General features: G+C 39.9%; 1 protein-coding gene across 9 annotated transcripts in view; it reads left to right on the forward strand.

Annotated features, from left to right (window-relative positions):
• Window positions 1-11,251, forward strand: part of PTPRT (protein tyrosine phosphatase receptor type T) — a 1,291,476-nt gene extending 1,280,225 nt beyond the window's left edge. For all 9 annotated transcript variants that reach the window (XM_051979271.1, XM_051979273.1, XM_051979274.1 and 6 more), the window contains 4 exons: window positions 4,998-5,123; window positions 6,018-6,181; window positions 7,344-7,479; window positions 9,287-11,251. In XM_051979271.1, the coding sequence (XP_051835231.1) occupies window positions 4,998-5,123; window positions 6,018-6,181; window positions 7,344-7,479; window positions 9,287-9,340 (480 nt within the window). In that variant the 3' untranslated portion in view covers window positions 9,341-11,251. The remainder of the gene's footprint in view (window positions 1-4,997; window positions 5,124-6,017; window positions 6,182-7,343; window positions 7,480-9,286) is intronic.
• Window positions 11,252-17,452: the final 6,201 nt, after the last annotated feature.

Below are 17,452 nucleotides of genomic sequence, written 5' to 3' on the forward strand. Positions count from 1 at the left end.
TACAGTCTCATCTGTTCTTGTGTCCTTGGAAATAGAATGTACATTCCTTAATAGAAAGAACATTTATTTCTTTTGTTAATCTTTCTATTACTGATACCTAGCCCAAAGCCTTTTAAGCAGCAGGCAAATAATAGGCTAATGAAATCTAAAGTTAGAAGGGACCTTAGAAATCATCTGATCTTTTTTAAAAATAAAAAAACTTAGAAATAGAAAAAAGTAACCTGCCCAAATCATATGGCTAATAATTAATATAGTAAAGTTGGAACTTGAACACAGTTCCTTATTGGTTTCTAATGATTGGGTACCTGATTAGGCTGCCCCTAATTTCCCATTAGCTGGGAAAGTCTTAGGAGAGGAATTCTTCTTTTGTGATGGCCAATAAAGGAGATCTGACCAATATGTACAGGCCTTCGCCCACCTTTCCCCTTTTCATAGAACAGACAAAGCCCATTAAAGCAGATTTATATTCAGGACCCCCCATATATACATACATATACACACATATATCACTATAAATAATATCTATATAGTACTTATTTATATATTATGTGTATTGCATATTTATATATGTATATATGTATATATATATATATTCATTTTGTATGTATATACACACATGTATACTAAATGTCTATATAACTATGTCTATAAATACTTATATAGTTTTCCCCATAGAATGTAAACTTTCTGATGGCAGTGTCTACACTGCCTACCACAGAGCCCAAAACACAGTAGATACTTAATAAATGATTGTTGCTTGATTGAAGTTATTTAATCTTTTCTGAGCCCAAGTTTCCTAATTTATAAAGTGAAGGAATTGGACAAGGCTAAGGTATCCCCCAGCTCTCAGTTCTGTGATGTTCTGGCTTCTGGTCCAGACTCTGTTATTGTGGAGCAATCACCAGATTCCAGGAATATTAACCAGTCCTTTGAATTAGGCTCAGATCCTCAGGAGACAGCCACACGCAATCTCTCCTTTACGTGGGCCGGGCCCAAATTGTTTTTGCTCCACTAGCAACCTTAAAGAGAGTCCTCCATTAGCTACTTCTACTCTGATTGTGGAATGAGAAGTTGATTCCTGGATACGCCCTGGCAACCCTAAAGTGAGGAGCCCTGTAGACATCCTGGGTAAGAGGCAGAGCACGGTTGAATTGTGTCTTCAGGAGAATGACCTAAAACAATTGGCAGTCATAGCCTATAAGGTTCATTTGAAAGAAATGGGGGTATTGAGCCTATAATACTTTAGGGCAGAAGAAACAGAATAGTTGAGTACCCTTGTATTAAACTTCTAGAGAGCAGAACTAGAAGCAGTGGGTAGAAATTTCAGACAGGTAGATTACTGCTTTCAATCAATCAGCATTTGTTAAATACCTACTATGTGCCAGATTCTCACACCAGCATGGCACTAACTACACGATCTACACCTGGAGACACAAAGACAAAAATTAAACAATCCCTATTCTTTGTTGTTCAGTTGTTTCAGACATGTTCAACTCTACTACCTCATTTGGGGTTTTCTTGGCAGAGATACTGGAATGATTTACCATTGCCTTCTCTGGGCCATTTTACAGATGAGGAAACTGAGGCAAGCAAGGTTAAGTGACTTGCTCAAGGTCATGTGGCTAGTAAATGTCTGAGGGCATACTTGAACTCATGAAGATGAGTCTTCCTAAATTCAGGCTTGGCACTCTATCCGCTGAGCCATCTAACTGTCCAATGCCACTCTTGGGGAGTTTATATTGTATCAGGAGAAACAATATTTACATATATGAATGTATACAGAATAAATACCAAAAAAATAAAATAAAATAAATTTGCTAAACATAAGGAACAATTACATGGCACAGTGAAAAGTGAGCTAGGCCTGAAGTCAAGAAGGTTCATCTTCATGAGTTCAAATATGGGCCCAGACACTTACTGTCTAACCCTGGACATATCACTTAACCCTATTTGCCTCAGTTTCCTCATCTGTAAAATTATCTGGAAATGGCAAACCACTCCAATAGCCTTCGAGAAACTCCCAAATGAGGTCAGAGAAAGTGAGACATGATCGAAAAAAAGACAAAACAACCTTCCCAATGATATGAAAGTAGAATGAGCTGCCTTAGAAAGTAGTGAGTTCCCCATCACTAGCAGTTTTTAAATAGAACTGGATGACCACTTAGTCAGAGATGCTGCAGAGGGGTTTCCTATCTTGGTATCAACCTGGACAACATGCCCTCTGGGGATCCTCATGGCTCTGAGATTGTGTGATTCTATAATTGACCAACCCTTCATGCTGAACCAAACAACTCTCTTACTAATAAAGAAATAGCATGTTTTCCATTCTCAAATAAAAACAGGAACATGTCTTTCCTTGGAAGATAAGTATGTAGTACAGGAAAAAAAAAAAGCATTAGAATTAAATACTGTGTCTTGCCCTGGGGCTGAGAAGAGACTGCTGGTAATGGAAACAGGTTTGTCTAACCCTCTCCACCATCTTCAAAATCAACACATCTAGAAGGCTGTACTCCTGGGACAGATCTGAATAGGTTCCTACCTCCTCTGTAATAAATGCATTATATTGTTTGAGGAACACTGTGAATGTGTGGCAGTGGGAGAAAACAAATTCATTTAGAATCTGAGAAACTGAGTCGAATCTTTTCAACTAGCTATGTGAGGGGGATAATCAATCAGGCAATAAAGTATTTATTAAGGACCTACTATGAGCAAGGCATTGTGTCAAGCTTAAAGAATTCAGCAATCCTAATTCTTCAGGAATTTACATGCAAGGTAATTATCTTGCCAGACTTTAATCTTTAATGATGAGTATTATTATATAAAATTATATATAATGTAAAGGCATTGAGATGGAAGATAGGATACAAAATCATTTAGGCCTGAATCACACTGAGTATGAAAGGGAGTAATGTATAACAAGTCTTAAAACCTAAGTTGAAGCCAGGTTAAGAAGAGAAACCTTGCAAGTGTAATCAAGGGCTTCTTGAACTTTTTTCTACTGTTGACCCCTTTGTGCCCCAGAATTTTTATGTGACCCTGAATATATAAAATATGTATACAAACCAAATATTTACTGATAATAAATCATACTTTTGAGATCTCCATGTGCATTTATGAGATCTCTCTCACACACACACATGATATATAGTTTAAAAAGCTTTGAAATTATAGTCTAATTCTTCATTTTACAAATAAAGGAACTGAGGCCCAGAGAGATTATATGTCTAACTCAGATCACCTATATAGTAAATGGCTGAACTGGGAACCTCTGACTTCAAATGTTCTTTCTACTGTCCTATCAATAAAAGGAGAGGAGGAACTATTTTTGGGTGATTGTCATTTCTGCCCAAATGTAGCCAGTTTGTAAATATACCATATAGTAGCTGAGAAAAGTTACAATGTGATGTTTTTCCTCATCAAATGAGATATTTGAAAAACATTTAATATAGACCCTGGCACAAAATAAGAGCTTAATAAGTACTCATTTCATTCCCTTTCCTTTCTTCATACTCCTATCAGGCCAATAGTCACCTTCACTAGTTTCTATTTCATAGAATCAAAGATTGAAAAAACTATAATTGTCTTCAGAAACCATTGAGTGTAATCCTCCCCTTTGACAGATGAGTAAACTGAGGCACAGAAAGGGTAAGGGACTTGGGTTACACAGTTACTGTCTGAAATGAAATTCATATCCAGATCTTCCTAACTCTGTGTCTTACACCCCACCAATGACACCAGGCTGTCTGCTTCCATTGATTCTGTTTATACTTAACTTTTCCTAGTCCCTCAGCTTCTGGTACCTTCCTCTCTAAGGCTATCCTCCATCTATTCTTTATCTATCTATTTATGTACATATTCTTTCCCCTATTAAAATGTAAACTCTGTAAAGTTAGCGATAAATGAATCTTTATTTTCTATCCCTAGCACAGTTCTTGCCACATTATTAAGTACTTAATAAGGACCGGCTGGTAGATTGCTTGCTAGATCAGTGTCACTGAAGCCATGGATCAAACTTGAGAGCAGAAAGACTGTCCTACCCAGACCACCCTTTGGGGATGATCCGAAAAGCAGAGCAAGAATCTGACGGCAGAGGAGTATCCAAAAATGGAGAAGGCTCATTTGAAGCATATCGGAATCCATTTGCTGAAGAAATTAGCCTGGAAATCTCATTAAAAGGGACTTAAATGATTTTTTTTTAGTTCCATGCAGTCTGAAAATTCAGTGAGGCAAGAGGGGAAGAAGCACGGTATTCATGTTGTAGTTCTTACACCTCTCATCTGATACACAGCCAGCATTCACAGGGCTGGATTCAATGCAAATGATAAAAATGTTAATTAAAAAAAAAAAAAAAAAAAAAAAGGCTGCTCTGATTAATCCAAATTCCAGGCGAAGGCTCTGGCCAGCTCTAGTCTTATCTGTGCTGGCTCCCCCAGCCCCTCATTATTGTCAGAGCCGAGATGGAGAAAAGCCTGTGGCAAAGAGAAATAAAGTTTAAATTGTCATTACTTCCCAACTCAGCAGATGTGCTGCTCCTCTGGCCACAGAGGCCCCGTGGACCCCCTCGTCTGCTTCCCAACATGCTTACTTGCTACCCAATTAACCTCCCTCAGAGAGGAGGGTGGTGAAGCTATAGATTTAACTCTTATAGATCTTTGGCTCTAAGTCTTTGAAGCCCTTGAAACAGAAGGAAAACAATTTCTTTGGGGTGAGAATTTAAAATAATGCATTGTCCTGAGGATGGTACTGACCGGGCATCAGGTCATGAACTTGATAGAGGCTTGTTCTGATCCATCCATCCGTAACTACCAAACGGAACCTAGAGGAGCTGAACCCCATGACCTTGGTCTCATTAATACCATACTCATGCTAGCGCTCTGAGCCGGCTGGTTCCACAACAAGGATGCCCCAGGAATCAGCAGATTCTTGTGCCTAGGATGATTCGCTCCTATTCATTAACCTCCCTTATTTTCTTTCTGTGTCTTTTGTGTTTACACTAGCTCTGCATGCAGTATTGGCCAGAGAAAACGTCTTGTTGTTACGGGCCAATCCAGGTGGAGTTTGTATCAGCTGACATTGATGAGGACATCATCAATAGGATATTCCGAATCTGCAACATGGCAAGAGTAAGTCCAGTGTCTGCCACAATTTTTCTTCATCTGGATGATTTTATTTATCTACATGTTTGCAAGAAGCAAATGAGATGGAGGCTACTGAGATAAGTGGGTGGGTGAATTGAGCTCCCTTCCCTGTCTTCTTGATGAAATTAGAAGCAATGAGGGTATACTCTTTACATCCTGTAACACCATTGGACAGACTGGATAACTCATTTGGGCAGGTGTACTCTACTCAACCCCTGTGACCCCCTAAACAAAAGATTGGATAGGAGAGGTTGTGTGAAAATACCACCTCCAGGCAAGACACCAGCCTGACTGACCTAATGTTCCCCACTGCACCTCAGAACTAGAGCATGTGTTAGTGATTCTGTTTGATACTCACTGGAACTCCACTTGGTTCCCACATCTTATCTGGCCTCAGACAGATTACTACCATTCAAATAATAAAGAAAGCAGACCTGAGCCTCTTATTTCCCAGATACCCCCTTTTCTTATTTTGGATGGATGAGTATTGAGAGAAATATGAAAAAAATATTAAAAAGCAGTGTATTTGGAATCCAGAAACTTGAGTTTGAGTCCCAGGCCAGGACTTGCTTAGTTAATATGACTTTGGGCAAAGCACTTTTCCCTGGACTTCTGTTTCCTCACCTGTAAAATGATATGAGATTCAATGATCTTCAAGGCCTTTTTAAGCTGGATAATGCTATGATTATGTCTTGTGACTATTCTAGCCATGACTCAAATCACTGGTTTTAGGCCTGGGGAGTTCCCAGTCCTAGAATGTCCTTTATAAAAATCCCCTTAACAACTGTCTAAATGGTGCTTTCACTTTCATGGACCCCATAAAGGATTGTGCCTCCATAGCACTAGAAATGTAACAGAATCATTTGACTCCATTTTCAGCCACAAGATGGGTATCGTATCGTCCAGCATTTACAGTACATTGGCTGGCCTGCCTACCGGGACACACCTCCTTCCAAACGCTCCCTTCTGAAGGTCGTCCGGCGACTAGAGAAGTGGCAGGAACAATATGATGGGAGGGATGGACGGACTGTTGTCCACTGCTTGTGAGTGTAACAAAATCCCTCTGAGGAGGTGAGGTTGGCTGGTGGGATGGTCCCCAAGGAAATTTAGAAGCACACTGATGCACTCAATCAGATGAAATTCACCACCATGACAGTTTTTGCTGTCAACTAAAGGGATCCAGTAACAATCCAAATGAGACAGTGGAGCAGGGTTAGAGAAACATTAAACCAGGAATCAGGAGATTTGATTTCTAGGGCTAGATGTGCTTCTGATTCACTTGGATCTGGAGTAAGTCATATCCACTCCCTCATCAAGGTGGAAGATAAAAAAATCCCCTATATAAACCTACAAAAGCATTTTGCAAATATTAAAGTGCTAGAAATGGGAGCTGTTATTATTTACTTTTTTTAGTTCTATGGTGGATATATGATGTCCTTGATGGGGATGTTTATTCTGCTGATATAGACACAGTTAGGTGACTTAGTGGATAGTGTGTTAAGCTTGAAATCAAAAAGGCCTGAGTTCATATCGTTGTGACCCTGGGAAAGCCACTTAACTTCTGTTTGCCTTAGTCCACTGGAGAAGAAAATGGCAAACCAGTATCTTTGCCAAGAAAACCCCATACAGAGTCACAAAGAATCAGATACAAGTGAACAACAACTACAAAAAAATAGATTGCAATTTATCCACGATTTTTCATCTTATATGATTCTCAATCATGCCTTTTTTCAGTCTCTCCAAAAGGATCCCCATCACACTGGAGGTCTTCTACTCAGTCATGATTGTCAGAGCAATTCTCAGGCTTTCCCATTTTTTGCTTTTGCTACAAGGCTGGTGAATCTCTTTTTCTAATTACATATGTCCTTGGCAATGGCTCTCAGGCTTTCTATTGAGAACATATCAGTGTTAGAAATTGGCAATACCTTACATTTAAATAATGATGATGATAATGAAATGTAGAACATCTTATAGCAAGTAAAAGGAGATAAAAAGATAAGACACTGGCCCACTCCTCATCAGATGTACTGTCTATTAAGGAAATAAGACATGGACACAAATGACAATAATACATAATAGATGATAGAGTATTCTAGTGGTTTATAGGAGAGAAACCCTCTTCATTGAGAACCCATGCAAGGCTTTAGAGTCTTAGCTCAATTGTCAGTTCTAGGAGGCAAATCTCTTTTTTTCCTCTGTACTTAGAAATGGTGGTGGACGAAGTGGAACCTTCTGTGCTATCTGCAGTGTTTGTGAAATGATCCAACAACAAAATATCATTGATGTGTTCCACATAGTGAAAACATTGCGGAACAACAAATCCAATATGGTGGAAACGCTGGTAAGTTTCTAGAAACTAGGAGGAGTGATATTGGCTTGAACTAATTCTATTTAATTCAATTCCACAAACATTTATTAAGTATTTATATGCTAGGCACAAGGCTATACACTGGCAAGACAAAGGGAGAAGAGAAAAATAGTCCCTGCCACTCCATTATTTACAGAAAATAAACATGAATCAGAGTAGGGAATCAAAAGTCTGGTATTCATTTTTGCTCCTATAAATACCAAGCCCTTGGCTGTCAGATGAGCCAAAGGGCATATTTCTCCACTCTGTAAAAATTCCTCTGCCAATACAGTCTCCTCCAACATAGTCTAGTAAAGTCTTATTAAAGCTAACTTTTGGGGGAGGGGGGAAGTCTATTGAATCATCTAGAAAGAAATTAAATTTTATTTACAAGTGCATTCAACAACTGGAGCTAGGATTAAAACAAAGAAGTTTTTGCGAATAAGTTGGACCATAAATCAGATATTATTGAACAGGAAAGATGATTGAACAAATCTGTCAGAGTATCAAAAAAAATGACAATTAACATACCATAATACTAGAAGGGTCTGTCATTTTTGTCCTTGGAGTTGATCCCTCCAATGCAATTGATCACAAGCCCTCTGTGTCTTAATGAGTTGTGTCAGGAGTTGCTATAACCAAAAACAAACCATTCCCAATCAGCTAATAAGCCTCACTGAACTTCACCAGATTGATTATTGTGTAACAGACACACAGTCACTCAGCCTGTATATACTTAATACCTTTCTAACTTGAAGGACCTATTTACTTTTACGTGCCCATGGCTTGGATTTGAAAAATCCAGTTTTAACTCTAGAGGATGGAAAATCTGGAGGCATGGGAAGAAGATGACTTGGGGAGTTTAATTAGCATATTGATTATTTTTAGGTAAATGGGTACTTTGGACATCCTTAAATAGTTTAAGAGAACTCTCCATATAATCTTTTTAATTAATTTGGTCATTCATTCATTCAACGCTCACTTAATGCATACTGTGTACTAGATACTACAAGGGCTACAAAGATGATTAAGTCCTCTCTACTTTCCTGGAGATCACAGCCAAGTACACTATTCATTTGCTTCCCAAACTTCTTTCTCAGAGATAGTACTCAGGGAAATTTCAGTTCTATCCTTGCTAAAATCCTTACCAATTTCAAGTTATGAAGTCTGACTGAATGAAATGTAAATCCTATTTATTCTTAATGCCTCAGTGCTCCATTTGTCCACCTAATAAGATAGGTTTACTGTAGGACTTAGCTCATTTTAGTTATTTACTCTAAAATGGTCAGCATAAAAGGCACCACTGAAATTTAAAGTGCTCTCTTTGCTTCTATTACATTTCCAGAAATGCCCCTGTTTGTATGATGCAAGGAATGTTTGGCTAATTTCAAAATTGGTTTCTGTTCTGGGACACCCAGAAACCAGAAAAGAACAGATAGGAATTAGAAAGCCTAGAACTGTGCTGGGTAATGGGGAAAGTACAACTGTGAATTAAAATCCATCATGCATGGCTTAAAAGCTAGGGAATCTGCAGAGAAATATTACAAGGTGATTCTTTCATAAGTTTCTTTCATAACTAAAGTTTCTAAGTAATACTCTCAACAAAATTCTTTTTTATTTTTAATTATAGCTTTTTATTTACAAGTTATATGCATTAATAATTTTACAGCATTAACAATTGCCCAACCTTTTATTCTAATTTTTCCCCTCTTTCCTCCCATCCCCTTCCCCCAATGGCAGGTTGACCAATACATGTCTCAACAAAATTCTTAACAAAACTCTTCTTTTGTCCCTTTCTTAGGATCAATATAAATTTGTATACGAAGTCGCACTGGAATACTTAAGTTCATTTTAGCCTAATGGAACAGGGAACCCTCTGGTATCTCAAAAGCTCCCTTTTCTCTGAAAGGCAGTAACCAGTGTATAAGGAGTGAGAGACTGGACAGATCCTGATACCACAGAGAAGACTTGGGGACCCCTGCTTTCCCCTGTAGCACTTACTGCTTCATCAATGGTGTCTTGTTCACCCCAAGAAGCTTAGAGGCCAGATGGGAGAGTTTCCTTTCTAATGGCCCTATGTCTGCAGCACCATGTTGGATCTCCCTCACCTGCACCTGGAGCAATTGGAATTTCTGATCCCAAAGCTCTTGCTTCTTTTGTTCTTTTCAAGTTTGTGAATCTCATGTTACTGTCTTTTGGAAAAGCCAAACTCAATGGAGGCAGAGACATGGAAGGAAGGAGGCATGTGGGTCCTCTGCATCATCCCTATCATATGGGGGTAGATTATAAAGAGCACAGATCCCTTATCTTGTGTAAGGGAGTCAAGTCCCTTAAGGTCATTGGTCTGTTGTCTTCTCCTTCTGGATCCCCGGCACCCCCAAGCCCAATGACCTGCCCTGACCCGACTGGACCAAGCCTCCACATGCCATTGCTGCCGCAGTGCTGGACTTTGGTGCATCCTCAGCGCGTCGCACACACACAACCTGCATGTGGTCCTGTTCCATGGCCATCCCCCTCAGCTTTGACCTCAGCTTTCTGTCCTGTTAACAGAACCAGGGCCAAACGCAGAATCCTGTTCATATTATTTTCTGGGCTTTTGTGGTCAGTTGGGGGGATGCTCAAAAGCTTGTCAGTCCTTCTGTGTGTGTCCTAGATTGTGCCTGCCTCTTGTGTTGCCAGTCAGGCATCTTGACCCCTGAAACTTCAGGGGACTCCTAAGTGGTGGTCTACTGAGTTTCTATGATGATGTCACCCCTGTGAAGGGGACAGAGTATTTTTCAACAGTGTACCTGAAAAGAAAATGATTTTTTCAATGTAAAAAAAAAAGTTCATTTTAGCCTAGTGGAATGTAATAGTTTCTCATCTCATAAAAATGGAAATGTTTGAAGGATATGTCTAGAACTTGTGTTAGCTGATAATGCGGGGTTTGGAAGGTTGGGTAATGCATCCAAACAAGATTAGATACAAACTGGGACTGTGAGTTAGTTTTGGTGAGTCCTTTGGCCTGTACTGTGGCTGTGCTTTGTTTCTTTTTCTATCAAATTCTTTTTTAAATAGCACTACAAAGTAGAGGGAGGAACAGAGGAGACAGGACCCATGGCCTGCTACCATCTTGGTAAAGACAATATATGGATGTCATTGCTCCATTTGCTTTCTGACCTGTTAGGGAGTGGAAAGGATCAGCTCTGAGCCCCAAGTACAGGGTAGGCCCTTTGAAGATCTTTTTTCTCAGTTTTTAATTTCTAAATCTCCAGATGTCTGGTAAAGATTTCAAGGTACATTATTCCCATAAACAAACATAATACAAATAATTCCATATGCCTCTGAATTTGGTATCTTGTAAATGAAAAGTCATTTTTATAATGCCATTTCCGTAGCTGAGTCTCAGTTTTCTAGTTTGGTGACCCACTAGATCCTAGGCAAATAGCAGCTGTGGTGTGCTGTTTGTGTAATAATCCCTATACTTTCCTGATCCTCCAGCTGGGGGGAGAGAAACACTTTCTAGTCATGGCCCAAGCAGCTCCCTTGGCATCTGTCTGATAAAGCACAAAGGTAAGGAGGAACAGAGACACGGAGAGAACTGTGTTCCTCGGGGAACCAGACTGACCATGGCTCCCCTCTGGCTTATGTTCTTTCCCTATTGCTTCTACCTTCCCACTCTCCTATCTTCCTGAAACCTAAACTTCCTTTCCTAAGATTCTAAGACTTTTATTCTGAAAGAAGAGATAAGTCTTATAATTAATCAATAAAAAGCATTTATTAAGCATTACTTTATGCAAGGAATTGTGCCGGACACTGGGGATATGGAAACAAAAAGTGAAATAGGCCCTGCCCTCAAAACAGACTCTTCTCAAAGATATATGGACTGTAATTAATAATAAGATGTAAATGGTTAACATGAGAACCTTTTCAATGAGTGAACTAGGATGGAGAGAGGGAGCCACAAAGCGTCACTGAGTGCCAGAACAGAGAAATTAGGAAAGCCCAGTCCGAGGTGGGAACAGCAGAAAAAACTACCCAAATTCACCGGTGGTCAGGACTGACCCTGGCTGGTTGTACATATGCGTGTGCATAGGCAAACTAAATGCATGCTGAATTTTCAGTGGCTTAGGATATCAGAGACTGACTGTGGCCAGTCAATACCCTAGCAAGAAAATTGGAAACCCAGAAACATGGCCCCAATTTTTTTCTGCGGTAGAATTTCTTCTGAAATATCTCTACCCTTAGTCATTTTTGCTTATGAGGATCTTTTTCAGAAGTACTTACTGAGGAATTTTAATCCACTGGTGATGCTGTCTGCCCAAACTGAATACAGGAACAAATGCCTGGAAATGATCCTAAAGGAGGTCCTCTGGATTGGGGATAAGGTGATGAGTTTGTGTGGGGGCTGAGACAATGGCCTTCCCCAAAACTAGATACTGCCATGCATTAAGGTGAGCAGCTACAAAGGGGTGGAGGAACCATGGGAGGAGACACGCTTAGCTGCTTATCAAGATTCTCTGTTTTGGCCTCCAGCAAGACAGGACAAAGCTTGGGTCCTAGCTCTACCATTTACCAATCCCTCTTTTTCTCTGGTCTTAGTTTCCTATTTTGAACAAAGGGATGGCTATGAGGTAGAATAGAGGGTCTACTGGATCATTTTTGCTTACTAATGAGATGAAAACTGCCTAAAATAGGTTCACTTTTACAGGGCTTATAGATATTTGGGCAAACATAGTTAGTTAATCTATTCTGTGCCAGATGTAAGAATTCCTGTTCTTTCTCCCCCTCACTTTTCGGTCCTTTGCTTTATTTTTCATTATGATTTCTCACCAAATATACAGGTATTGAGGTACAACATTTCTCAGAAAGACTTGGGCTGGGCTCTCCCTGCTAGGCTTTGTCACCATCAGTAGAGTTTCTGGCATCACAAATAGATTCTCCTATGTAAAGATCAACCTGGGAGTCTGCTCCAAAGCTTAGCTTGGGGAGTCTGCAGGAGAACAAGTTCAAAGGAGAGGGAGCAGCATCGCTGCTCAGGTTAAAGCTGAAGACAGAAAAAGTTGTAGAAACAAACTCCATTCCATACCCAGGCACAGATCTGAGCTCCCTTTCCAACTTCATGACTCAGAACCAAGAGAACAGAGTTTAAAGAACTATTGGAAGTCATCTAGTCCAATCTTCATTTTTCAAGTGAGTAAACCAGGGCTGCAATTTGTGTGACTTGCCCAAGGTCACACACATAAGTGAGAAAGCTGAGATTTGAGCCCAAGTTGACTGCTTCTAAACCCAGTCTGGTGTTAAACCAATCTGATTAAACCAAATTTTCTTTCCATGGTAACACACAACCTTATCATCTCTAAAGAGATTGCAGGTGATGTACAAAGCAATGCAGAAATACACAGAGAGTGCAAATGGGCATCTATTTATGTTAGAAGTGACCTGTTAAAAGGCCCTCAAACACAGTTGGATGCTAAAACAGGAAAGGGACCTCTCACGTAGCACGATTGTGGGATAAAAAACAAACCAATGGCTACCCTGGTATTCATGAAATAGCCAAAAAATAAAATAAAATAAATAAATATATATATAGCATAAGTTCTCTGGAGATTTTAGAAGCAGAACACGAATGATTAGGTGTGCGAGTGTTGAGATCTGTACCAGTGAGAGAACTTGTTGCTGTTGTTCAGTCATTCTGTCATGCTCAAGCCTTTATGACTCCATATGAGGTTTTCTTGGCAAGAATATTGGGGTGATTTGCCATTTCTTTCTTCAGCAGATTAAGGCAAACAGGTCGAAGTAACTTGCCCAACATCACACAGCAAGTGAGTATCTGAGGCCACATATTCAAAATCAGATTTTTCCAGACTTGAGGTACTCTATTCACTGAGCCATCTTGGCTGCCTGAAAGAACAACTCATGCCAGTGAGATCACAGACTTATTAAGGCATGACAATGTCAACCTTTTTACTTCTCACTTCTCTGCTTTCTGGTACCATAGTTCTTTTAGGACCTGCCTTCAAAGAACTTATGTTCTTTCGGAATGAGAGGCAGGGTGAGGAGGATGGGGAGATACAACCTGTACGTAGATAAGAGAGATGGGGTATTTTAGAAGCATCAGGACATGATGTCACTGATGCAGACTCTCCTTTTTCAGAATCCACGATTGATGCTGCCTGTTCTGAGAGGGACTGAGAATCTCCAGGCCAGCCTTTTCCACTGGCAGAGTGGCCCCTTGGAGGAAAGCATATGAGTATGGAAAAGCCTTGGGGTTCCTTGACACACAAATAACATCCAATAATGAGGCTGTGTGTGTGTGTGTGTGTGTGTGTGTGTGTAATCCCACTAGACCCATTTAAGCATCCCCTTTACACAGATGGCCTTCCCCAAAGCAGGTGTTTATCTTTGTTATGTGTCATAGGCTTGAAAACTAGAAAGGACATAAGCAATCATTTGTTCTTATTCTCTTTTTGTGCCAATGAGGAAACCAATGGCTCACAGAAGTTAAGTAACCCAGGCAAGAATTCAAACCAAGTCCTCTGACTCAAGTGTGCTCACTTGTTCTCATGCTCTTGTATTCTCTCTCTCTCTCTCTCTCTCTCTCTCTCTCTCTCTCTCTCTCTCTGTGTGTGTGTGTGTGTGTGTGTCTACTTCTCACTCTCTCTTTCAATCTCTCACTCTTTCACCTCTTGCTCTCTCTCTTTTTCACATCTCACTTTCTTTTTCACCTCTTTCTCTGTCTCTGTCTCTCTATCTCGCTATCTCTGTCTCTTTCTGTCTCTGTTTCTGTCTGTCTCTGTCTCTCTCTTTCTTCCCTCTCGACTATATCTGTGGGTGCACTCACCATTGAGAAGTTAAGGTAATGAAGATCAAAAAGACCAAGACATTGTACCAGACACAGGGAAAGAATCATAGATCCAGAGTTTGGAGGGGCCTCTGAGGACATTTGACTAAACCCTCTCTTTTTTTCCTGATGAGGAAATGGTGAGAGAGGTTAAGGTACTTGCCTAAGAGCATAAAGATAGGCTCAGTGGTGGGAAACTTAGATTGTCTGATTCCAGATCTGATGCCTTTTCACTACAGGGTGCTGCCTGAGTCTAAGAAGAAAGGCATGTGGTACCCAGGTGAGAAGGTGAAGATTCTTCACTTTGAAAAGATGGAAATACTGTTAAGTGTCGGATGGCCTTACTCACCAACTCCTACAGCACCAAGTAGAAGAAATAACTTCAGATCATGAAAGAGGCATTTAGGACAGAAGAGAGGGGGCCATATTTTATCAAGTAATAGTAAACTGAAGAAATTAATTGCCCTGACTCAAAGATCTATAAATGTATTCCTAAAGAAACTAAGATAAATTTCTAGGCCCTTGAACAATGACAGGGTATTACAGGAAGTAGTGTTTGAATATGTCCCTAGTCTTTAAGATTGATGTCAGGGAAGAAGCCCAAATCAGTCCCAAATCAGCTTTCAGTATACCCAACTTAAACAGCATTCCTAGTCTAGAAGGCAGAGGACCTGGCCATAAATGGTAGTACTTTTCAGGAGTGAAAAGAATGTGGGCAAGTAAATCCTGCAATATTCTAAACAGGAAATTACCAGGAGGGTTTATCAGGCCAATAAACCATCAGTGACCCAAAAAGGAACTATACAGGATCTGGGAAAAGCCATAAAGGAAGATAAGAGAAAGGAACCCGAATCCTCTGTAAGTAAGCTCATTCTCCTGTCTTGAGCACTTCAACGCAAGCTTGCCCATTTGGGCTTTTGCTAGACCAGGTGGTAGAGTTCAGAAATGTTTGTGCTCTTGGATACATCTCTAGAAGCAAGAGACCACTTCCCTTGTCCCTACTGCAGTAGCAGGCCATCCACCAAGACATTCTAGAGAAGATGAGGCCAGAAGTCAGGAGCAAAGAATCATCTCAGAAGAAAATGTCTCCAGAAAGAGAAGTAGGCATGGAATGGGGGTCAGGGAGAGGTGGAAATGAGCTAGGGTTGTTAGCATGTATGCATGACTCCTATGGAACAGGTACAGGGGAAAGGCATGGGAGAGTCTATATCTTACAGGCAGAGGTAAATCCCCTTTTAAAATCATTCTGAAGTCGTGATAAGGTGCCAGGTACCATGAAAAATAAGCAATACCCAGAGATGGAGCTGGCAACTCCCTGTTTCTCTATTTGCTACCAGCGAGCCTGATCAGGCTTCATTTTGCTGAGATGATCAGAACTTTGACAAAGCAAGGAGTGTCATTGCAAAAGATGAAGTGGAGAGGAGAAATGAAATCACACAGAAACCGCTAACTCAGGAACATGAACCAGGAAAAAGGCCTAGAAAGTAAAAAAAGCACCAGAAGTCAGTTCTAGAATGTTAAAAAAAAAAAAAATCTATGATGCAAAAAAGGAAGGAAAGATACAGGAAAAAGGTGAGAACAAACATTGCAAGAAGGAAGGTCATTCCATTTCCTCGTTCAATGTATGTTAGCCACCCACCTTAAATCATAAATCATAAGAGTTAGAACTGAAAGGAACCACTGATAGTTTTAGTCCAACCCCACCCGACTATTTTACAAATAAGAAGCTAGGTCTCAGAAAGAGAAAGAAAGTGGGACTTCTGGGATCCTAAGAATTAGAGCTTTGATATCATGTCGCTAACTCCCCTCCTTTCAGGGAAGGGAAACTAAGATCCAGAGCAGATACATGGCTTGCCTAAGTCACATAGGTAAAGAATAGAAAAGCCACACTTCAAATCCAGAACTCTTTCCTCTCTGGCATGATGCTTATGCAGGCCCCAGTGTCCCTATGCTGGATAAATAAGACACAGTCTTTGCTCTATCTGCAAGGAGCTACTATCTGTTACAAGAGCTTTTTCTTTTCTGGCAGACCAGTGAAATCATGGACCCCTTCTCAAAATCATTTTTTAAAATACACAAATCATATAAATAAAGTCTTATTTTAAAATAGTTACCAAATTTTAAAAAAATTGTGGACTTAGATTAAGAACCCCTATTTTAATGGATGTGATCACATAAAAATATAATGCAGTATAGATTGGGATGATTTCAGAAAAGAGACATAAAGTTTGTGTGAGAGTTTAGAAAACTGATCTTCTGGGAGACTGAGAAAAGCCTTCTGGGGCAGATGGTGTTTGAGTTGAGCTTTGAAAGACAACAGGTAGACTTTCAATAATTAGGGGGTGAGGAGAAGGTAAAGAAAAACTGGAAGCAAAGGTAGGGACAGATATGAGGAGCTAAGCCAGATTTTTTCTTTTTGGAATCATTGTTTTATTTATAAACATTTCTCATTTTGCAATTTAGTTTTCTCTATACATTTTCTCAATAGTACCTGGATTTCCACTGTTTTAGCATAACCTTCTGACATGCACACAATCTAGGGTTAAGCTTCTTGCAAACCAAACTATTAATAGCACTCTGGGCCTTAGCAGATCTGACAGCTCATAGTTTCCCAAAAAAGTATTCATTGTCCTTGGTGAATTTTAATTTTCTACAGTAATTGCTATTTTTTTTCCAAAGCAAATTCCTCATGACAGCTCTGAAAAAGATAATATGAGAGCTATTTTACAAATTAGGAAATTGAGGCTCAAGAAGTAAAAAGGTATTTCCCAATGTCACCAAACTAAGGGTGGTGGTGGTGATAATTAAACTCTCAGTTGTGCATTTTGGCTACATTCCATTTTCTCCCAACCTGTTAGTTGTTCAACCTACTGCTAATCTAGAGGAACTTCCAATCCTTCATACTAAAGGGAAGGGTATCCATGGCCTTGCCTTTTTCCACATCAAGCCAGTAGCCTCAGCCCACTATAACCAGAGACCACAAACCACAGGGAATTGGAGCAGAAAAACAGATGCTAACAGAACTGGGAGATGCTGGAGAATTAGCACTTGTAGCCACATACACTATTCTACAGAAGTGTTCCTTTTAAATTGTGGCTCATGACTCTATAAGGGGTCTCAAACTGAATATGGAGGTTACAAAAT

The sequence above is a fragment of the Antechinus flavipes genome, chromosome 2 (assembly GCF_016432865.1).
Source record: "Antechinus flavipes isolate AdamAnt ecotype Samford, QLD, Australia chromosome 2, AdamAnt_v2, whole genome shotgun sequence".
NCBI lineage: Eukaryota > Metazoa > Chordata > Mammalia > Dasyuromorphia > Dasyuridae > Antechinus > Antechinus flavipes.